General features: G+C 43.9%; 2 protein-coding genes across 5 annotated transcripts in view; both read left to right on the forward strand.

Annotated features, from left to right (window-relative positions):
- LOC106596008 (synaptophysin) overlaps positions 1-22,298 on the forward strand; it is a 49,006-nt gene extending 26,708 nt beyond the window's left edge. For 3 of the 4 annotated variants that reach the window (XM_082959785.1, XM_045692836.2, XM_045692835.2), the window contains 5 exons: positions 7,613-7,737; positions 7,947-8,145; positions 12,576-12,767; positions 14,859-15,176; positions 17,947-22,298. In XM_082959785.1, coding sequence (XP_082815911.1) covers positions 7,613-7,737; positions 7,947-8,145; positions 12,576-12,767; positions 14,859-15,134 — 792 coding nt within the window. In that variant the 3' untranslated portion in view covers positions 15,135-15,176; positions 17,947-22,298. Of the gene's footprint in view, positions 1-7,612; positions 7,738-7,946; positions 8,146-12,575; positions 12,768-14,858; positions 15,388-17,946 lie in introns of those variants that run through there. The other variant, XM_082959786.1, reaches the window with a different exon arrangement.
- On the forward strand, positions 17,157-22,298 carry LOC145859990 (uncharacterized). The gene is made up of 4 exons (XM_082959679.1): positions 17,157-17,186; positions 17,947-17,990; positions 18,377-19,483; positions 19,820-22,298. The coding sequence occupies exons 1-4, from the start codon at positions 17,157-17,159 to the stop codon at positions 19,821-19,823; spliced, it is 1,185 nt and encodes a 394-aa protein (XP_082815805.1). The 3' UTR covers positions 19,824-22,298.
- Positions 22,299-23,923: the final 1,625 nt, after the last annotated feature.

The raw sequence follows: 23,923 nt of genomic DNA on the forward strand, positions 1-23,923 counted from the left end.
ATTACTTTACTATTTGATTACTTTACTACCAGGTTGATTACTTTACTGCTTGATTCCCTTACTACTTGATTACTTTACTGCAAGGTTGATTACTTTACTACCAGGTTGATTACTTTACTACAAGGTGGAATACTTTACTATAAGGATGATTACTTTACTGCAAGGTTGATTACTTTACTACTTGATTACTTTACTTCAAGGTTGAGCACTTTACTACAAGGATGATTACTTTACTGCAAGGTTGATTACTTTACTATAAGGTTGATTACTTTACTGAAAGTTTGATTACTTTACTACACGGTTGAATACTTTACTACAAGGTTGATTACTTTACTATAATGATGATTACTTAACTACAAGGTTGATTACTTTACTATTTGATTACTTTACTACCAGGTTGATTACTTTACTGCTTGATTACTTTACTACTTGATTACTTTACTGCAAGGTTGATTACTTTACTACAAGGTTTATTACTTTACTACAAGGTGGAATACTTTACTATAAGGATGATTACTTTACTGCAAGGTTGATTACTTTACTACAAGGTGAATTACTTTACTACTTGATTACTTTACTTCAAGGTTGAGCACCTTACTACAAGGATGATTACGTTACTGCAAGGTTGATTATTTTACTGAAAGTTTGATTACTTTACTACACGGTTGAATACTTTACTACAAGGTTGATTACTTTACTATAATGATGATTACTTTACTACTAGGTGGATTACTTTACTACACGGTTGAATACTTTACTACAAGGTTGATTACTTTACTATAATGATGATTACTTAACTACAAGGTTGATTACTTTACTATTTGATTACTTTACTACCAGGTTGATTACTTTACTGCTTGATTACTTTACTACTTGATTACTTTACTGCAAGGTTGATTACTTTACTACAAGGTTTATTACTTTACTACAAGGTGGAATACTTTACTATAAGGATGATTACTTTACTGCAAGGTTGATTACTTTACTACAAGGTGAATTACTTTACTACTTGATTACTTTACTTCAAGGTTGAGCACCTTACTACAAGGATGATTACGTTACTGCAAGGTTGATTATTTTACTGAAAGTTTGATTACTTTACTACACGGTTGAATACTTTACTACAAGGTTGATTACTTTACTATAATGATGATTACTTTACTACTAGGTGGATTACTTTACTACCAGGTTGATTACTTTACTACCAGGTTGATTACTTTACTACCAGGTTGATTACTTTACTACAAGGTTGAATACTTTACTACAAGGTTGATCACTTCACTTCATTGATCACACCCATTGCAGCTGAGATTCATAAACTCAGCAAAAAAAGAAACGTCCCTTTTTCAGGTCTCTGTTTTTCAAAGATAATTTATAAAAATCCAAATAACTTCACAGATCTTCATTGTAAAGTGTTTAAACACTATTTCCCATGCCTGTTCAATGAACCATCAACAATTAATGAACATACACCTGTGGAACGGTCGTTAAGACACTAACAGCTTACAGACGGTAGGCAATTAAGGTCACAGTTATGAAAACTAAGGACAAAGAGGCCTTTCTACTGACTCTGAAAAACACCAAAAGAAAGATGCCCAGGGTCCCTGCTCATCTGCATGAGCATGCCTTAGGCATGCTGCAAGGAGGCATGAGGACTGCAGACGTGGCCAGGGCAATAAATTGCAATGTGAGACGCCTAAGACAGCGCTACAGGGAGACAGGGTGGACAGCTGATCATCCTCGCAGTGGCAGACCATGTGTAACAAAACCTGCACAGGATCTGTACATCCAAACAACACACCTGCGGGACAGGTACAGGATGGCAACAACAACACCAGGAATGCACAATCCCTCCATCAGTGCTCAGACTGTCCGCAATAGGCTGAGAGAGGCTGGACTGAGGGCTTGTAGGCCTGTTGTAAGGCAGGTCCTCACCAGACATCACCGGCAACAACATTGCCTATTGGCACAAATCCACCATCACTGGACCAGACAGGACTGGCAAAAGTGCTCTTCACTGACGAGTCTCGGTTTTGTCTCACCAGGGGTGATGGTCAGATTCACGTTTATCGTCAAAGGATTTTTTATTTTTTATTTATTTAATCTTTATTTAACCGGGTAGACCAGTTGAGAACAAGTTTTCATTTACAACTGCGACCTGGCCAAGATAAAGCAAAGCAGTGCGACAAAAAACAACAACACAGAGTTACACATGGGATAAACAAAAGTACAGTCAATAACACAATCGAAAAATATATATACAGTGTGTGCAAATGGAGTAAGGAGGTAAGGCAATAAATAGGCCATAGTAGCGAAGTAATTACAATTTAGCAAATTAACACTGGAGTGAAGGCGGCCAAATTAGGTGTTGGCTTTGGGGATGACCAGCGCAATATACCTGCTGGAACACGTGCTACGGGTGGGTGTTGTTATAGTGACCAGTGAGCTGAGATAAGGCGGAGCTTTACCTAGCAAAGACTTATAGATGACCTGGAGCTAGTGGGTCTGGCGACGAATACGTAGTGAGGGCCAGCCTACGAGAGCATACAGGTCGCAGTGGTGGGTGGTATATGGGGCTTTGGTGACAAAATGGATGGCACTGTGATAGACTGCATCCAGTTTGCTGAGTAGAGTGTTGGAGGCTATTTTCTAAATGACATCGCCAAAGTCGAGGATCGGTAGGATAGTCAGTTTTACGAGGCTATGTTTGGCAACGTGAGTGAAGGAGGCTTTGTTGCGAAATAGGACGCCGATTCTAGATTTAATTTTGGATTGGAGATGCTTAATATGAGTCTGGAAGGAGAGTTTACAGTCTAGCCAGACACCTAGGTATTTGTAGTTGTCCACATATTCAAAGTCAGAACCTTCCAAAGTAGTGATGCTAGTCGGGCAGGTGGATGCGGGCAGCGATCGGTTGAATAGCATGCATTTAGTTTTACTAGCGTTTAAGAGCAGTTGGAGGCCACGGAAGGAGAGTTGTATGGCATTGAAGCTCGTTTGGAGGTTAGTTAACACAGTGTCCAAAGAAGGGCCAGATGTGTACAGAATGGTGTCGTCTGCGTAGAGGTGGATCAAGGAATCACCCGCAGGAAGAGTGACATCATTGATATATACAGAAAAAAGATTCGGCCCGAGAATTGAACTCTGTTGTATCCCCATAGAGACTGCCAGAGGTCCGGACAACAGGCCCTCCGATTTGACACCCTGAACTCTATCTGAGAAGTAGTTGGTGAACCACGCGAGGCAGTCATTTGAGAAACCAAGGCTGTTGAGTCTGCCAATAAGAATAAGGTGATTGACAAGAGTCAAAAGCCTTGGCCAGGTCGATGAAGACGGCTGCACAGCATTGTCTTTTATTGATGGCGGTTATGATATCGTTTAGTACCTTGAGCGTGGCTGAGGTGCACCCGTGACCAGCTCGGAAACCAGATTGCACAGAAGAGAATGTACGGTGTGATTCGAAATGGTCGGTGATCTGTTTGTTAACTTGGCTTTCGAAGACTTTAGAAAGACAGGGCAGGATGGATATAGGTCTATAACAGTTTGGGTCTAAAGTGTCACCCCCTTTGAAGAGGGGGATGACCGCGGCAGCTTTCCAATCTTTAGGAATCTCGGACGATACGAAAGAGAGGTTGAACAGACTAGTAATAGGGGTTGCAACAATGGCAGCAGATCATTTTAGAAAGAGAGGGTCCAGATTGTCTAGCCCAGCTGATATGTACGGGTCCAGGTTTTGCAGCTGTTTCAGAACATCTGCGATCTGGATTTGGGTGAAGGAGAAGCTGGGGAGGCTTGGGCAAGTAGCTGCAGGGGGTGCGGAGCTGTTGGCCGGGGTTGGGGTAGCCAGGAGCAAAGCATGGCCAGCCATAGAGAAATGCTTATTGAAATTCTCGATTATCGTGGATTTATCAGTGGTGACATTGTTTCCTAGCCTCAGTGCAGTGGGCAGCTGGGAGGAGGTGCTCTTATACTCCATGGACTTTACAGTGTCCCAAAACGTTTTGTTATTAGTGCTGCAGGATGCATTTTTCTGTTTGAAAAAGCTAGCCTTGCTTTCCTATCTGACTGTATGTATTGGTTCCTGACTTCCCTGAAAAGTTGCATATTGCGGGCACTATTCGATGCTATTGCAGTCCGCCACAGGATGTTTTTGTACTGGTCAAGGGCAGTCAGGTCTGGAGTGAACCAAGGGCTATATCGGTTCTTAGTTCTACATTTTTTGAAAGGGCATGCTTTTTTAAGACGGTGAGGAAATTACTTTTAAAAAACAACCAGGCATCCTGTACTGACGGGATGAGGTCAATATCCTTTCAGGATACCCGGGCCAGGTCGATTAGAAAGGCCCTCTCACAGAAGTGTTTTAGGGAGCGTTTGACAGTGATGAGGGGTGGTCGTTTGACCACGGACCCATAACGGATGCAGGCAATGAGGCAGTGATCGCTGAAATCCTGATTGAAAACAACAGATGTATATTTGGAGGGCAAGTTGGTCAGGATAATGTCTATGAGTGTGCCCATGTTTACGGACTTAGGGTTGTACCTGGTGGGTTCCTTGATAATTTGTGTGAGATTGAGGGCATCTACCTTAGATTGTAGGATGGCCGGTTATCCCAGTTTAGGTCACCTAACTGAACGAACTCTGAAGATAGATGGGGGGCAATCAATTCACATATGGTGTCCAGAGCACAGCTGGGAGCAGAGGGGGGTCTATAACAGACGGCAACAGTGAGAGACTTATTTGTGGAGAGATTCATTTTTAAAATTAGAAGCTCGAACTGTTTGGGCATAGACCTGGAAAGTCTAGTGCGTTGGGGGCAGAGAATAAAAGGAGCAGATTTCTGGGTGTGGTAGGATAGATTCAGGGCATCATGTACAGACAGGGGTATGGTGGGGGTGCGGGTACAGTGGAGGTAAACCTAGGCATTGAGTGACGATAAGAGAGGTTGCATCTCTGGAGGCAGTAGTTATGCTGGGTGAGGTCACCGCATGTGTGGAGGGTGGGATAAAAGAGGTATCTGAGGCATGTTGAGTGGGACTAGGGGCTCCGCAGTAAACTAAAACAATGATAACTATCCTAAACAACAGTATACAAGGCATATTGACATTAGAGAGAGACATAAAGCGAGGCATAAAGCAATCACAGGTGTTGATTGGGAGAGCTAGCTAAGACAATAATGGGTAAGACAACAATAGCTAATCAGCGAAGACAACAACAACAGGTAAAATGGCGATGAATGGGCAGAGAGGGTCAGTTAACTACATACAGGGCCTGAGTTTGAGGCTGGGGCCGACAGATAAACAAAATAAACAAAGTGGAGTACCGTGATTAATGGACAGTCCAGCAGGCATCAGCTATGTAGCCAAGTTATCATAGGGTCCAGTGAACAGCAATAGATGAAACAGGGAAGCTGTTAGGTAGTCGTTACTACGCTAGCAAGCGGGGGACACAGCGTTCATAAAGTTAGCAGGCCGGGGCTAGCAGAAGCTTCTTCACGACGTCCGACAAAAGCCAGTTGAGGACACATCGGACGGAGTTACGTTGGCAGACTAGTCGTGATGGATTGGCGGTGCTCCGTGTCGACAAAGGGTCCAGGCTAATTGGCAGAAGAGGTATTGTAACTGGACTAATTTTGTTTGCTAGCCGGGAGATGTGCCTGGCTCAAGGCTAACTGGTGCTAGCTTCGGGACAAGGGCATTAGCCACTATAGCCACTCGGTAGCAGCCAGCTAGCTGCGATGATCCGATGCAAGGCCCAGAGCTTACGGCAGGAATCTGGTGGTGTCGTGGCTTCTAGTCGTGTTAGTGAAGAGTCCGGGAGGCATCAGCTGTGTAGCCGAGTGATCGTAGGGTCCACTGAGCAGGCCGGGATGGGACTGGCTCAATGCTAGCTTCGGGGCTGGGCCACTTGGTGGCAGCTAGCTAGTTGCGATGATATGGAGTAATGGTCCAGAGTTTACGGCAGGAATCTGGTGATGTAGTGGAGAAAAGCAGTCCGGTATGCTCAGGGTTGATATCGCACTGTGCAGACTGGCGGGTATTATCCAGGCTAAAAGCGGCTGGTGTCTGAGCTAAAGGTAAAGGCCGCTAGCAGTGGCTAGCATTGACTAAATAGCTAGTAGCTAATTAGCTGCTTAGCATCTGGTGGCTAGTTTCTGATGGAGGTTCTAGCTATAAGGTCTAAAAATAGCAGAGCCGTATCACGTTGGGTGAGGTGGGTTGCCGGAAGGTATATTTAATTTAAAAATGGAAAAGAGATTGAAAAATATTGTAAAATATACAACAACAAAAAACTATATTTACACGGGACAACGACAAAACACGTCTGCACTGCTACGCCATCTTGGATTGTACGTTACACCGAGGTCTGTACTCTGGAGCGGGATCGATTTGGAGGTGGAGGGTCCGTCATGGTCTGGGGCGGTGTGTCACAGCAACATCGGACTGAGCTTGTTGTCATTGCAGATAGTCTCAAAGCTGTGTGTTACAGGGAAGACATCCTCCTCCCTCATGTGGTACCCTCCCTGCAGGCTCATCCTGACATGACCCTCCAGCATGACAATGCCACCAGCCATACTACTCGTTCTGTGTGTGATTTCCTGCAAGACAGGAATGTCAGTGTTCTGCCATGGCCAGCGAAGAGCCCAGATCTCAATCCAATTGAGCACGTCTGGGACCTGTTGGATCGGAGGGTGAGGGCTAGGGCCATTCCCCCCAGAAATGTCTGGGAACTTGCAGGTGCCTTGGTGGAAGAATGGGGTATCATCTTACAGCAAGAACTGGCAAATCTGGTGCAGTCCATGAGGAGGAGATGCACTGCAGTACTTAATGCAGCTGGTGGCCACACCAGAAACTGACTGTTACTTTTGATTTTGATCCCCCCCCCCCTTTGTTTAGGGACACATTATTCCATTTCTGTTAGTCACATGTCTGTGGAATTTGTTCAGTTTATGTCTCAGTTGTTGAATCTTATGTTCATACAAATATGTACACATGTTAAATTTGCTGAAAATAAACAGTTGGCAGTGAGAGGATGTTTCTTTTTTTGCTGAGTTTAGGTTAGGGTCAAAGATAAAGGGACAGTTGTAGTATTTCAACTCTTGAAGGTCTGTTGTTTTGTGTTGTGTGGTGTTGTTGAGCCCATGTTTGTGAGATTTATTGTCAATTAATCAACCATAACTTTCAAATGAATTTACTAGTGTGTTGACCTTGGAGAGTGTTAACTTGGCTTTCACACTGCACATATCAGTCCCTTAGTGTCTCTGAGTGTTGAAATTATACTGTCGTTATTTATTCTCCTGGCCCTGTGTTTTTCTTCTCTTCCCCCCTCCTCTCCTCTTCTTCTCTCTTCTCTTCCCTCCTCTCATATCCTCTTCTTCTCTGTTCTCTTCCCACCTCCTCTCCTCTCCTCTCCTCTCCCTCCTCCTCTCCTCTCCTCTCCTCTCCTCTTCTTCTCTATTCTCTTATCTCTTCTCTTCCCTCCTCTCATATCCTCTTCTTCTCTGTTCTCTTCCCACCTCCTCTCCTCTCCTCTCCTCTCATCTCATCTCATCTCATCTCATCTCTTTTCTTCCCTCATCCTCTCCTCTTCTTCTCTATTCTCTCCTTTCCTGCAGATCTTTGCCATCTTCGCATTCTCAACATGTGGGAGTTACTCCGGGATGTTCAAGATGAGTGTGGAATGTAAAAACAGGACCGAGAGCGACCTGAGTATAGAGGTGGAATTCGAGTATCCTTTCAGGTTAGTCAAAAGTCTCTTTCTGTTCTCTCTTTTGACCAGGACCAAGACTGTTATGGCCTGCTGAGTTATAGACTCAAGGAGCTAACATAAGTCTTTAGCTCCAAGGCAAAGTTTATTCATCACGTGAGTATGGTTAATGGAACTTCCTCCACTACACTATTCAATATCACAAGGTCCGTGACTACCCACCTGCTCCTCTTTTTCTTCAGGCTTCACCAAGAATACTTTGACGCCCCGACCTGCAAGGGGGGCCCCCCCGAGCGTCTCTTCCTGGTTGGTGACTACTCTTCCTCGGCAGAGTTCTTCGTCACCATCGGTGTGTTTGCCTTCCTCTACTCCATGGCTGCCCTCAGCGTCTACGTCTTCGCCCTGGAGAAGTACCGGGAGAACAACAAGGGACCACTCATCGTGAGTGGGGGGAGGGTTCCCCAAGGGAATAGTGTGTGTACACGCATGTGAACAGATATCAACCTGTACTCACCAGGTGCCCTTTTTGGGTGGTGGTATGCATTTTTTTTTTAAATATATACTGAAAAAAATATATATAAACGCAATAGTGTTGGTCCAATGTTTCATGAGCTGAAATAAAATATTCCAGAAATGTTCCATAGGCACAAAAAAAAGCTTATTTCTCTAAAATGTTGTGCACAAATTTGTTTACATCCCTGTTAGTGAGCATTTCTCCTTTGCCAAGATAATCCATCCACCTGACAGGTGTGGCATATCAAGAAGCTGATTAAACAGCATGATCATTACACAGGTAAACCTTGTGCTGGGGACAATAATAGGCCAATGTAAAATGTGCAGTTTTGTCACACAACACAATGCCACAGATGTCTCAAGTTTTGAGGGAGCGTGTAATTGGCATGTTCGTTGCAGGAATGTCCACCAGAGCTGTTGCCAGAGAATTTCATGTTAATTTCTCTACCATAAGCCGCCTCCAATGTCAGTTTAGAGAATTTGGCCCAGGACCTCCACATCCGACTTCTTCACCTGCGGATCGTCTGAAACCAGCTTCCCGGACAGCTGATGAAACTGTGGGTTTCACAACCGAAGAATTTCTGCAGAAACTTTCCAGAAACAGTCACAGGGATGTTCATCTGGATGCTCGTCGTCCTCACCAGGGTCGTGACCTGACCGCAGCTCTGCGTTGTAACCAAATTCAGTGGGCAAATGTTCACCTTCGATGGCCACTGGCACGCTGGAGAAGTGTGCTCTTCAACAGTACCGGGCAGATGGCAGACAGCGTGTATGGTGTTGTGCGGGTGAGCGGTTTGCCTTTGTCAACGTTGTGAACAGAGAGCCCCGTGGTGGGGTATGTATGGGTATGGTATGGGTAGGTAGGTATGGGGTATTGTGATATGGGACACAGGAGGTTAGTGGCATCTTGATTGGGGAGAACAAGCTCGTGTTAATGACTGGTACGGAATAGGTGGAATGGTATCAAATACATCAAACACATGGTTTCCAGGTGCCGTTCCATTTACTCCGTTCCGGATATTATTATGAGCCATTCTCAGCCTCCTGTGGTATGGACAGGCATAAGCTACGGACAATTCACACAATTGCATTTTATCGATGACAATTTTTAATACACAGAGATACCGTGACGAGATCCTGAGGCCCCATTGTCGTGCCATTCATCCGCCGCCATCGGATCATGTTTCAGCATAATAATGCATGGCCCCATGTCGCAAGGATCTGGACACAATTTCTAGATGCTGAAAATGTCCCAGTTCTTCCATGTCCTGCATACTCACCAGACATGTCACCCATTGAGCATGTTTGGGATGCCCTGGGTTGATGTGTAGCACAGGGTGTTCCAGTTCCCGCCAATATCCAGCAATTTCACACAACCATTGAAGAGGAGTGGGACAACATTCCACAATCAACAGTCTGATCTGCCCTGTACAGAGTTTACACGCCCAGTTTTGCCTGTTTGTCTGCCCTGTACGGAGTTTACACGCCCAGTTTTGCCTGTTTGTCTGCCCTGTACGGAGTTCACACGCCCAGTTTTGCCTGTTTGTCTGCCTTGTACAGAGTTCACACGCCCAGTTTTGCCTGTTTGTCTGCCCTGTACCGAGTTTACATGCCCAGTTTTGCCTGTTTGTCTGCCCTGTACGGAGTTCACACGCCCAGTTTTGCCTGTTTGTCTGCCCTGTACGGAGTTCACACGCCCAGTTTTGCCTGTTTGTCTGCCCTGTACGGAGTTCACACTCCCAGTTTTGCCTGTTTGTCTGCCCTGTACGGAGTTCACACGCCCAGTTTTGCCTGTTTGTCTGCCCTGTACAGAGTTTACACGCCCAGTTTTGCCTGTTTGTCTGCCCTGTACGGAGGCTGATACGCCCAGCAGACTCAACTCAATCCCTTCTTCAGTCAATAGTTGTACATACAGTGGGGAGAACAAGTATTTGATACACTGCCGATTTTGCAGGTTTTCCTACTTACAAAGCATGTAGAGGTCTGCAATTTTTATCATAGGTACACTTCAACTATGAGAGACGGAATCTAAAACAAAAATCCAGAGAATCACATTGTATGATTTTTAAGTAATTAATTTGCATTTTATTGTATGACATAAGTATTTGATACATCAGAAAAGCAGAACTTAATATTTGGTACAGAAACCTTTGTTTGCAATTACAGAGATCATACATTTCCTGTAGTTCTTGACCAGGTTCGCACACACTGCAGCAGGGATTTTGGCTCACTCCTCCATACAGACCTTCTCCAGATCCTTCAGGTTTCGGGGCTGTCACTGGGCAATACGGACTTTCAGCTCCCTCCAAAGATTTTCTATTGGGTTCAGGTCTGGAGACTGGCTAGGCCACTCCAGGACCTTGAGATGCTTCTTATGGAGCCACTCCTTAGATGCCCTGCCTGTGTGTTTCGGGTCGTTGTCATGCTGGAAGACCCAGCCACGACCCATCTTCAATGCTCTTACTGAGGGAAGGAGGTTGTTGGCCAAGATCTCGCGATACATGGCCCCATCCATCCTCCCCTCAATACGGTGCAGTCGTCCTGTCCCCTTTGCAGAAAAGCATCCCCAAAGAATGATGTTTCCACCTCCATGCTTCACGGTTGGGATGGGGTTCTTGGGGTTGTACTCATCCTTCTTCTTCCTCCAAACACGGCGAGTGGAGTTTAGACCAAAAAGCTCTATTTTTGTCTCATCAGACCACATGACCTTCTCCCATTCCTCCTCTGGATCATCCAGATGGTCATTGGAAAACTTCAGATGGGCCTGGACATGCGCTGGCTTGAGCAGGGGGACCTTGCGTGCGCTGCAGGATTTTAATCCATGACGGCGTAGTGTGTTACTAATGGTTTTCTTTGAGACTGTGGTCCCAGCTCTCTTCAGGTCATTGACCAGGTCCTGCCATGTAGTTCTGGGCTGATCCCTCACCTTCCTCATGATCATTGATGCCCCACGAGGTGAGATCTTGCATGGAGCCCCAGACCGAAGGTGATTGACCGTCATCTTGAACTTCTTCCATTTTCTAATAATTGCGCCAACAGTTGTTGCCTTCTCACCAAGCTGCTTGCCTATTGTCCTGTAGCCCATCCCAGCCTTATGCAGGTCTACAATTTTATCCCTGATGTCCTTACACAGCTCGCTGGTCTTGACCATTGTGGAGAGGTTGGAGTCTGTTTGATTGAGTGTGTGGACAGGTGTCTTTTATACAGGTAACGAGTTCAAACAGGTGCAGTTAATACAGGTAATGAGTGGAGAACAGGAGGGCTTCTTAAAGAAAACCTAACAGGTCTGTGAGAGCCGGAATTCTTACTGGTTGGTAGGTGATCAAATACTTATGTCATGCAATAAAATGCAAATTAATTACTTAAAAATCATACAATGTGATTTTCTGGATTTTTGTTTTAGATTCCATCTCTCACAGTTGAAGTGTACCTATGATAAAAATGACAGTTCTCTACATGCTTTGTAAGTAGGAAAACCTGCAAAATCGGCAGTGTATCAAATACTTGTTCTCCCCACTGTATGTGTCAGGGCAGCAGCAACACAGGTAGTATAGACCTTAGCTAACCGCTATATAGTTAAAAATAAATAGGCCTATGATCATTCCAAGTAGAGGTAGTTAGTAGGTTATGAATTTCGATGGGCCGGGGGTACGCCGGTGGGTGCCCCTTTTTCCATCTTAAACACATGCCTGCTGAAAAGACCGTGACCTTCTGCTGTCTATCTTAACAGTTAACATCATTTTATCATTTGACCCCTTCCCGGTCTTCCTGTGTGTTGTAATTCACTAGAGGGTCTGATGACATAGACCTGCATAGCTCTAGAAGGATAACGGTGGCCATCTTGATCAGGGTGTTCTATAGAGGGTCTGATGTCATAGACCTGCATAGCTCTAGAAGGATAACGGTGGCCATCTTGGTCAGGGTGTTCTATAGAGGGTCTGATGTCATAGACCTGCATAGCTCTAGAAAGATAACGGTGGCCATCTTGGTCAGGGTGTTCTATAGAGGGTCTGATGTCATAGACCTGCATAGCTCTAGAAGGATAACGGTGGCCATCTTGGTCAGGGTGTTCTATAGAGGGTCTGATGTCATAGACCTGCATAGCTCTAGAAAGATAACGGTGGCCATCTTGGTCAGGGTGTTCTATAGAGGGTCTGATTTCATAGACCTGCATAGCTCTAGAAGGATAACCTTGGCCATCTTGGTCAGGGTGTTCTATAGAGGGTCTGATGTCATAGACCTGCATAGCTCTAGAAGGATAACCTTGGCCATCTTGGTCAGGGTGTTCTATATGTCATTCTATGCGTTTGATCTATCATTCCCCGTTTCCTGTGTGTGTTTCTACCTTCCGTCGGCAGGATTTTGGCGTGACGTGTGTGTTCACCTTCATGTGGTTGGTCAGCTCTGCTGCGTGGGCCAAAGGCCTGTCGGATGTCAAGGCGTCCACGGACCCTGAGAAGGTGGTGGATCTGATCTCAGCCTGCGATGAGGAAGGGAACCTCTGTCGTGAGGTTCACGACCCCGTCATGTCTGGGCTCAACACCTCCGTCGTGAGTGTCTGCTTTTGGTTTACTATAACAGTTTATTGTAGCGGTGATCTTACAGTGTCTCTGCTGTGTTCGGTTGCATTACAGTAATATTGTCTATTTATTAATAGTTCCGGCGGTCGATCACTCTGTCATAGCAGTACGTTTCCATAGGCATTCATTGTAACAGAGATCTTACATTACATTCATTGTAACAGAGATATGATTTATCTGCAATATAATTGTTTTTAATAATTACCCTCTCATGTGAGACTGTTGACTTCTGCCACATATTTTTGATCTCCCTGGATCCTTGTTAATGTCATGAGAGATTTCTCTGGAGCCTTGTTAATGTCATGAGAGATCTTCCTGGATCCTTATTATTGTCATGAGAGATCTCTCTGGATCCTTGTTAATGTCATGAGAGATCTCTCTGGATCCTTGTTAATGTCATGAGAGATCTCCCTGGATCCTTGTTATTGTCATGAGAGATTTCTCTGGAGCCTTGTTAATGTCATGAGAGATCTCCCTGGATCCTTGTTAATGTCATGAGAGATCTCCCTGGATCCTTGTTAATGTCATGAGAGATCTCCTTGGATCCTTGTTAATGTCATGAGAGATCTCCCCTTGTCCTTGCCTCTCCTCCCCTCCCTTCCTCTCCCCCTTCCTCTCCTCCCTTCCTCTCTCCCTCCCTTCCTCTCCTCCCTTCCTCTCCTCCCTTCCTCTCCTCACTTCCTCTCCTTCCCATCCAGTATCTAGACCCAGGGTCGCAACTTTGGTTTTAGAAGTGGGGGGGGGACTTAACTTATTTTTATTATTATTTTTATCCAGCCGGATAAACACTCCAAACAGCTTCCCCGAATGCTCAGAGACATCCGCATGATCCTAAAGCACCCCGTTGCCTCGTTTTGTATTGCATTCCAATGATAAAATTGGGGGGACAGAAGTGCAATTTCAGAATGTCCCCCCCGTCCCCAGTGAAAGTTGCGCACATATCTAGTCTTCTATATCTAGTCTTCTATATCTAGTCTTATATATATATATATAGTCTTCTATATCTAGTCTTCTATATCTAGTCTTATATATATATATAGTCTTCTATATCTAGTCTTCTATATCTAGTATTCTATATCTAGTCTTCTATATCTAGTCTTCTATATCTAGTCTTCTATATCTAGTCTTATATATCTAGTCTTCTATATCTAGTCTTCTATATCTAGTCTTCTATATCTAGTATTCTATATCTAGTATTCTATATCTAGTCTTATATATATATAGTCTTCTATATCTAGTCTTCTATATCTAGTATTCTATATCTAGTCTTCTATATCTAGTCTTCTATATCTAGTCTTATATATCTAGTCTTCTATATCTAGTCTTCTATATCTAGTCTTCTATATCTAGTCTTCTATATCTAGTCTTCTATATCTAGTCTTCTATATCTAGTCTTCTATATCTAGTCTTATATATCTAGTCTTCTATATCTAGTCTTATATATCTAGTATTCTATATCTAATAGTAATATAACTGACCCCCCCTCGCTCTCTCTTTCTCTCCCTCTCTCTCTCTCTCTTTCTCTCTCTCTCTCTCCCTCTCTCTCCCTCTCTCTGTCTCTCTCTGCCTCTCTCTCTCTCTCTCTCTCTCTCTCTCTCTCTCTCTCTCTTTCTCTCTCTGCCTCTCTCTTTCTGTCTCTCTCCCTATCTCTCTCTCACTCTCTCTGCCTCTCTCTGTCTCTGCCTCTCTCTCTCTGTCTCTGCCTCTCTCTCTCTGCCTCTCTCTCTCTGCCTCTCTCTCTCTCTGCCTCTCTCTTTCTCTCTCTGCCTCTCTCTGCCTCTGCCTCTCTCTCTCTGCCTCTCTCTCTCTGCCTCTCTCTCTCTGCCTCTCTCTCTCCTCTCTCTCTGCCTCTCTCTCTCTCTGCCTCTCTCTGTCTCTGCCTCTCTCTCTCGCTGTCTCTCTCTCTCTGCCTCTCTCTCTCTGCCTCTCTTTCTCTCTCTCTGCCTCTCTCTCTCTGCCTCTCTCTCTCTGCCTCTCTTTCTCTCTCTGCCTCTCTCTCTCTGCCTCTCTCTCTCTCTGCCTCTCTCTCTCTCTCTGGCTCCCTCTTCTCTCTCCTCCCAGTGTTTTGGCTTCATGAACCTGGTCTTGTGGGGAGGAAACCTGTGGTTCGTCTTTAAGGAGACGGGCATCATCGCCCCCTTCATGCGCGCCCCTCCTCCCCAGGAGAAGCAGCCCGCCCCAGACTCGTACGGCCAGCAGGCGGGGTACGAGCAGGACCCTTACGCCAGTTCCCAGGGGGACTTACAGCCAGAATACAACCAGCACCAACAGCAGGGCTACAACCAGGAGGGCGGAGAGTATGGACACACGCCCACCTCCTTCGCCAATCAGATGTGAGGGGGAGAAGGAAAGAGGAAGTGTGGAGGCGGCTGGCGGCTGGCGAGTCACATTATGATATTGTTTTTACATGGTTGTTTTATTATTATTGTTATTTTACTTTAATATATTTTATTAGACAGCCTTACTGATATTATGAGGTGTTATTATGAGATGTTATGAAGAATATTTTATATTTATTTTATATATTATATTATTATATATTCATATATATATATATATACTGCTCAAAAAAATAAAGGGAACACTTAAACAACACAATGTAACTCCAAGTCAATCACACTTCTGTGAAATCAAACTGTCCACTTAGGAAGCAACACTGATTGACAATAAATTTCACATGCTGTTGTGCAAATGGAATAGACAACAGGTGGAAATTATAGGCAATTAGCAAGACACCCCCAATAAAGGAGTGGTTCTGCAGGTGGTAACCACAGACCACTTCTCAGTTCCTATGCTTCCTGGCTAATGTTTTGGTCACTTTTGAATGCTGGCGGTGCTTTCACTCTAGTGGTAGCATGAGACGGAGTCTACAACCCACACAAGTGGCTCAGGTAGTGCAGCTCATCCAGGATGGCACATCAATGCGAGCTGTGGCAAGAAGGTTTGCTGTGTCTGTCAGTGTAGTGTCCAGATCATGGAGGCACTACCAGGAGACAGGCCTGTACATCAGGAGACGTGGAGGAGGCCGTAGGAGGGCAACAACCCAGCAGCAGGACCGCTACCTCTGCCTTTGTGCAAGGAGGAGCAGGAGGAGCACTGCCAGAGCCCTGCAAAATGACCTCCAGCAGGCTACAAATATGCATGTGTCTGCTCAAACGGTCAGAAACAGACTCCATGAGGGTGGTATGAGGGCCTGATGTCCACAGGTGGGGGTTGTGCTTACATCCCAACACCGTGCAGGACGTTTGGCATTTGCCAGAGAACACCAAAATTGGCAAATTCGCCACTGGCGCCCTGTGCTCTTCACAGATGAAAGCAGGTTCACACTGAGCACATGTGACAGCCGTGACAGTCTGGAGACGCCGTGGAGAACGTTCTGCTGCCTGCAACATCCTCCAGCATGACCGGTTTGGCGGTGGGTCAGTCATGGTGTGGGGTGGCATTTCTTTGGGGGGCCGCACAGCCCTCCATGTGCTCGCCAGAGGTAGCCTGACTGCCATTAGGTACCGAGATGAGATCCTCAGACCCCTTGTGAGACCATATGCTGGTGCGGTTGGCCCTGGGTTCCTCATAATGCAAGACAATGCTAGACCTCATGTGGCTGGAGTGTGTCAGCAGTTCCTGCAAGAGGAAGGCATTGATGCTATGGACTGGCCCGCCTGTTCCCCAGACCTGAATCCAATTGAGCACATCTGGGACATCATGTCTCGCTCCATCCACCAACGCCACGTTGCACCACAGACTGTCCAGGAGTTGGCGGATGCTTTAGTCCAGGTCTGGGAGGAGATCCCTCAGGAGACCATCCGCCACCTCATCAGGAGCATGCCCAGGCATTGTAGGGAGGTCATACAGGCACGTGGAGGCCACACACACTACTGAGCCTCATTTTGACTTGTTTTAAGGACATTACATCAAAGTTGGATCAGCCTGTAGTGTGGTTTTCCACTTTAGTTTTGAGTGTGACTCCAAATCCAGACCTCCATGGGTTGATAAATTGGATTTCCATTGATTATTTTTGTGTGATTTTGTTGTCAGCACATTCAACTATGTAAAGAAAAAAGTATTTAATAAGATTATTTCATTCATTCAGATCTAGGATGTGTTATTTTAGTGTTCCCTTTATTTTTTTGAGCAGTGTTATATATATATATATATATATATATATATATATATATTGATTTATTCTTTAAACTCAGTTTATTGGGTTTTCATTTAAAGCTTTAGCAATTAAACTCACACAGAATGAGTTTATTATCGCATAATAAATATATACTGTACGTGAACCCAAATAGGATTCTCCATTTTTTATTTTTGTTTACTACCTCCTCCACGTGTTTAGTTCCACTCACTCAGGAGCAAATGGATGATAAAAATCAGGCTTCGGTGGCGGTACGGCTAGCTTACATTTTAGTCATTTAGCAGACGCTCTTATCCAGAGCGACTCACAGTAGTGAATGCATACATTTCATGCATTTTTTTTTTTTTGTACTGCCCCCCCGTGGGAATTGAACCCACAACCCAGTGTTGCACACACCATACTTGCGTTAAAAACACCATGCTCTACCAACTGAGCCACAGGGAAGACTACATCTTATCTCCTTTAAGTCTTAATGCCCTCAAATTCACAATCTGGACCTCAAAAAAAACTGGTGGTAGTTAACATTTATGGACATTTTTTTAAAATAAAATAATAAACACACTGGAATCCCCCTGAAATGTTCCCCATCTTCTGCTTCATCTAAGTCTGGTGGCAGACCAAGCGAAGGATTTATCCTGCAATGACAGGTGTAAAATCAGTCATGTCATAACATTGTGCTGGCACTATGAAAGCCACCACAGGAAAAAGACTACCAAGATGTTTCAACTGTAGTTTGGCTACCTTAAAGTGGTATTCTTTTTTTTGTCCTAACCAATAAAGCTTTCACTATCAAGAATGAATATCACATGAAAATAAAGCCAATGAATAGGGGTTTAACCATTTTAACCTTTCCCTCCCATTGTTCCCCTGTAATCAGGCACTGATTTAGACCTGGGACAAACGGTGGATGCAATTAGTTCTCAGGTAGAACAGTACACACCGGACCTCGTAGGGTTAGATTTAAAACACCCCTCTCTCTTAATGTTTCATGTCTTCTTTTTCTCTCCACAGAGAGTCAGCAGAGTGACGGGGGAGTGTGGTGCCTGGAAACTACAGTACCCACAATGCCACACTCCTTCCTGTGTGTCTGTTTGCGCATCTATCCTGTGTGCTGAGTAAATGGGGGATGGGAGGAGAGTTACCTAAACATAAAGAAGGAAGGGAACAGGGAAGAGGAGAGTTACCTAAACATAAAGAAGGAAGAGAACAGGGAAGAGGAGAGTTACCTAAACATAAAGAGGAAGGGAACAGGGAAGAGTTACCTAAACATAAAGAAGGAAGGGAACAGGAAGAGGAGAGTTACCTAAACATAAAGAAGGAAGGGAACAGGGAAGAGGAGAGTTACCTAAACATAAAGAAGGAAGGGAACAGGGAAGAGGAGAGTTACCTAAACATAAAGAAGGAAGGGAACAGGGAAGAGGAGAGTTACCTAAACATAAAGAAGGAAGGGAACAGGGAAGAGTTACCTAAACATAAAGAAGGAAGGGAACAGGGAAGAGGAGAGTTACCTAAACATAAAGAAGGAAGGGAACAGGGAAGAGGAGAGTTACCTAAACATAAAGAAGGAAGGGAACAGAGAAGAGGAGAGTTACCTAAACATAAAGAAGGAAGGGAACAGGGAAGAGGAGAGTTACCTAAACATAAAGAAGGAAGGGAACAGGGAAGAGGAGAGTTACCTAAACATAAAGAAGGAAGGGAACAGAGAAGAGGAGAGTTACCTAAACATAAAGAAGGAAGGGAACAGGGAAGAGGAGAGTTACCTAAACATAAAGAAGGAAGGGAACAGGGAAGAGGAGAGTTACCTAAACATAAAGAAGGAAGGGAACAGGGAAGAGGAGAGTTACCTAAACATAAAGAAGGAAGAGAACAGGGAAGAGGAGAGTTACCTAAACATAAAGAAGGAAGGGAACAGAGAAGAGGAGAGTTACCTAAACATAAAGAAGGAAGGGAACAGGGAAGAGGAGAGTTACCTAAACATAAAGAAGGAAGGGAACAGGGAAGAGGAGAGTTACCTAAACATAAAGAAGGAAGGGAACAGGGAAGAGGAGAGTTACCTAAACATAAAGAAGGAAGGGAACAGGGAAGAGGAGAGTTACCTAAACATAAAGAAGGAAGGGAACAGGGAAGAGGAGAGTTACCTAAACATAAAGAAGGAAGGGAACAGGGAAGAGGAGAGTTACCTAAACATAAAGAAGGAAGAGAACAGGGAAGAGGAGAGTTACCTAAACATAAAGAAGGAAGGGAACAGGGAAGAGTTACCTAAACATAAAGAAGGAAGGGAACAGGGAAGAGGAGAGTTACCTAAACATAAAGAAGGAAGGGAACAGGGAAGAGGAGAGTTACCTAAACATAAAGAAGGAAGGGAACAGGGAAGAGGAGAGTTACCTAAACATAAAGAAGGAAGGGAACAGGGAAGAGGAGAGTTACCTAAACATAAAGAAGGAAGGGAACAGGGAAGAGGAGAGTTACCTAAACATAAAGAAGGAAGAGAACAGGGAAGAGGAGAGTTACCTAAACATAAAGAAGGAAGGGAACAGGGAAGAGTTACCTAAACATAAAGAAGGAAGAGAACAGGGAAGAGGAGAGTTACCTAAACATAAAGAAGGAAGGGAACAGGGAAGAGGAGAGTTACCTAAACATAAAGAAGGAAGGGAACAGGGAAGAGGAGAGTTACCTAAACATAAAGAAGGAAGGGAACAGAGAAGAGGAGAGTTACCTAAACATAAAGAAGGAAGGGAACAGGGAAGAGGAGAGTTACCTAAACATAAAGAAGGAAGGGAACAGGGAAGAGGAGAGTTACCTAAACATAAAGAAGGAAGGGAACAGGGAAGAGGAGAGTTACCTAAACATAAAGAAGGAAGGGAACAGGGAAGAGGAGAGTTACCTAAACATAAAGAAGGAAGGGAACAGGGAAGAGGAGAGTTACCTAAACATAAAGAAGGAAGAGAACAGGGAAGAGGAGAGTTACCTAAACATAAAGAAGGAAGGGAACAGGGAAGAGTTACCTAAACATAAAGAAGGAAGGGAACAGGGAAGAGGAGAGTTACCTAAACATAAAGAAGGAAGGGAACAGGGAAGAGGAGAGTTACCTAAACATAAAGAAGGAAGGGAACAGGGAAGAGGAGAGTTACCTAAACATAAAGAAGGAAGGGAACAGGGAAGAGGAGAGTTACCTAAACATAAAGAAGGAAGAGAACAGGGAAGAGGAGAGTTACCTAAACATAAAGAAGGAAGGGAACAGGGAAGAGTTACCTAAACATAAAGAAGGAAGAGAACAGGGAAGAGGAGAGTTACCTAAACATAAAGAAGGAAGGGAACAGGGAAGAGTTACCTAAACATAAAGAAGGAAGGGAACAGGGAAGAGGAGAGTTACCTAAACATAAAGAAGGAAGGGAACAGGGAAGAGGAGAGTTACCTAAACATAAAGAAGGAAGAGAACAGGGAAGAGGAGAGTTACCTAAACATAAAGAAGGAAGGGAACAGGGAAGAGTTACCTAAACATAAAGAAGGAAGAGAACAGGGAAGAGGAGAGTTACCTAAACATAAAGAAGGAAGGGAACAGGGAAGAGGAGAGTTACCTAAACATAAAGAAGGAAGGGAACAGGGAAGAGGAGAGTTACCTAAACATAAAGAAGGAAGGGAACAGGGAAGAGGAGAGTTACCTAAACATAAAGAAGGAAGGGAACAGGGAAGAGTTACCTAAACATAAAGAAGGAAGAGAACAGGGAAGAGGAGAGTTACCTAAACATAAAGAAGGAAGGGAACAGGGAAGAGTTACCTAAACATAAAGAAGGAAGAGAACAGGGAAGAGGAGAGTTACCTAAACATAAAGAAGGAAGGGAACAGGGAAGAGTTACCTAAACATAAAGAAGGAAGGGAACAGGGAAGAGGAGAGTTACCTAAACATAAAGAAGGAAGGGAACAGGGAAGAGTTACCTAAACATAAAGAAGGAAGGGAACAGGGAAGAGGAGAGTTACCTAAACATAAAGAAGGAAGAGAACAGGGAAGAGGAGAGTTACCTAAACATAAAGAAGGAAGGGAACAGGGAAGAGGAGAGTTACCTAAACATAAAGAAGGAAGGGAACAGGGAAGAGGAGAGTTACCTAAACATAAAGAAGGAAGGGAACAGGGAAGAGGAGAGTTACCTAAACATAAAGAAGGAAGGGAACAGGGAAGAGGAGAGTTACCTAAACATAAAGAAGGAAGGGAACAGGGAAGAGGAGAGTTACCTAAACATAAAGAAGGAAGGGAACAGGGAAGAGGAGAGTTACCTAAACATAAAGAAGGAAGGGAACAGGGAAGAGGAGAGTTACCTAAACATAAAGAAGGAAGGGAACAGGGAAGAGGAGAGTTACCTAAACATAAAGAAGGAAGAGAACAGGGAAGAGGAGAGTTACCTAAACATAAAGAAGGAAGGGAACAGGGAAGAGGAGAGTTACCTAAACATAAAGAAGGAAGAGAACAGGGAAGAGGAGAGTTACCTAAACATAAAGAAGGAAGGGAACAGGGAAGAGTTACCTAAACATAAAGAAGGAAGAGAACAGGGAAGAGGAGAGTTACCTAAACATAAAGAAGGAAGGGAACAGGGAAGAGGAGAGTTACCTAAACATAAAGAAGGAAGGGAACAGGGAAGAGGAGAGTTACCTAAACATAAAGAAGGAAGGGAACAGGGAAGAGGAGAGTTACCTAAACATAAAGAAGGAAGGGAACAGGGAAGAGGAGAGTTACCTAAACATAAAGAAGGAAGGGAACAGGGAAGAGGAGAGTTACCTAAACATAAAGAAGGAAGGGAACAGGGAAGAGGAGAGTTACCTAAACATAAAGAAGGAAGAGAACAGGGAAGAGGAGAGTTACCTAAACATAAAGAAGGAAGGGAACAGGGAAGAGTTACCTAAACATAAAGAAGGAAGAGAACAGGGAAGAGGAGAGTTACCTAAACATAAAGAAGGAAGGGAACAGGGAAGAGTTACCTAAACATAAAGAAGGAAGGGAACAGGGAAGAGGAGAGTTACCTAAACATAAAGAAGGAAGGGAACAGGGAAGAGTTACCTAAACATAAAGAAGGAAGGGAACAGGGAAGAGGAGAGATTAGATGTTAGTTATTGTGGTGTAAAAAAGAGAGTACGTGAATATAAAGTTGAACATAGTACCATATGGAAAATATTATTATTAAAAAAATGAATCTATTTAAAAATGGATTTACAACGTTGACAATAGTAAGATTAGATCTCTGAGAGAATGTCTGTGCTGTATAGATATCACTATGAACAAATATATTGACAAATATTTTGTAACGTTATGTATGAAACTATTCTAATGTTCAGATGTTGAGTTGAGTAAATAAATCAACTATAAACAATAATTCTGCCAAACACCAATTCCTCCTCTGTTGTAACAATATGCACGTTTTATTTTTTATTTTTGGTACAACTGTATTTTATTCATTTGCTTGTTCCGTTGTGTTCTCTCTTGGTTTTGTACATCGATTTTGGGGTATAGATTTACAGAACATCTAGACAGTCTCATTATATATCTCTCACAGTGAAATAAATCAAACCGTTGACCAATACTTTTCTTTCCTCAGTCTAAGCGATAAGAACTGTGTTGAACATGTAAAGTCCATGCATCCCACTAGGAATACAGTAAAATCCATGTGTTACAGTAGGAATACAGTAAATCCATGTGTTACAGTAGGGATACAGTAAATTCCATGTGTTACAGATCAAATCAAATCAAATTTATTTATATAGTCCTTCTTACATCAGCTGATATCTCAAAGTGCTGTACAGAAACCCAGCCTAAAACCCCAAACAGCAAGCAACGCAGGTGTAGAAGCACGGTGGCTAGGAAAAAAACTCGCTAGAAAGGCCAAAACCTAGGACGAAACCTAGAGAGGAACCAGGCTATGAGGGGTGGCCAGTCCTCTTCTGGCTGTGCCGGGTGGAGATTATAACAGAACATGGCCAAGATGTTCAAATGTTCATAAATGACCAGCATGGTCAAATAATAATAATCATAGTAGTTGTCGAGGGTGGAGTAGGAATACAGTAAATTCCATTCATCCCACTAGGAATACAGTCAATTCCATTCATCCCACTAGGAATACAGTAAAATCCATGTGTTACAGTAGGAATACAGTAAATTCCATGCACCCCAGTAGGAATACAGTAAATTCCATGCATCCCACTAGGAATACAGTAAAATCCATGCATCCCACTAGGAATACAGTAAAATCCATTCATCCCACTAGGAATACAGTAAAATCCATGTGTTACAGTAGGAATACAGTACATTCCATGCATCCCAGTAGGAATACAGTAAATTCCATTCATCCCAGTAGGAATACAGTAAATTCCATTAATCCTAGTAGGAATACAGTAAATTCCATTCATCCCAGTAGGAATACAGTAAATTCCATGCATCCCAGTAGGAATACAGTAAATTCCATGCATCCCAGTAGGAATACAGTAAATTCCATTCATTACAGTAAAATGCAGTATTAGCTACTAGAGCAGAATGGTACCGTTGAATATTCCATCTAGTGCTACGCCCCTCCTTTACTGCTCATGTTTAAATGGTGTTTTATGCAAGTTGGTTGGTTATGACTGGGACCCAGACTGAGATAATCAGCTGTGCTTTGAGATGATGTTTAGGCAGATGGCTATGTTAGTTTCTATCCCATAGCAACACAGTACTTCTCTCCTCTCTCCGTCCCTCCCTCCCTCTCTCCTCTCTCTCTCTCCCTCTCTCTCTCTCTCTCTCTCTCTCTCTCTCCGTCCCTCCCTCTCTCTCTCTCTCTCTCTCTCTCTCTCTCTCTCTCTCTCTTCTCTCTCTCCGTCCCTCCCTCTCTCTCTCTGTCTCTCTCTCTCTCTCTCTCTCTCTCTCTCTCTCTCTCTCTCTCTCTCTCTCTCTCTTCTCCTCTCTCTCTCTCTCGCTCTCTCTCCTCTCTCCCTCTCTCTCCCTCTCTCTCTCTCTCTCTCTCTCTCT

This window comes from Salmo salar, chromosome 13 (genome assembly GCF_965601325.2).
Source record: "Salmo salar chromosome 13, fSalSal1, whole genome shotgun sequence".
NCBI classification, from domain to species: Eukaryota; Metazoa; Chordata; class Actinopteri; order Salmoniformes; family Salmonidae; genus Salmo; species Salmo salar.

Excerpts from the sequence above, each read along its gene's own strand:
- LOC145859990 (XM_082959679.1), top strand. The coding sequence starts at position 17,157 with ATGGATGATAAAAATCAGGCTTCGGTGGCG. Across the intron at positions 17,187-17,946 it reads AAAATCAGGCTTCGGTGGCG|AGAGTCAGCAGAGTGACGGG; the intron begins GTACGGCTAGCT and ends TTCTCTCCACAG. Across the intron at positions 17,991-18,376 it reads TGTGGTGCCTGGAAACTACA|AAGGAAGGGAACAGGGAAGA; the intron begins GTACCCACAATG and ends CTAAACATAAAG.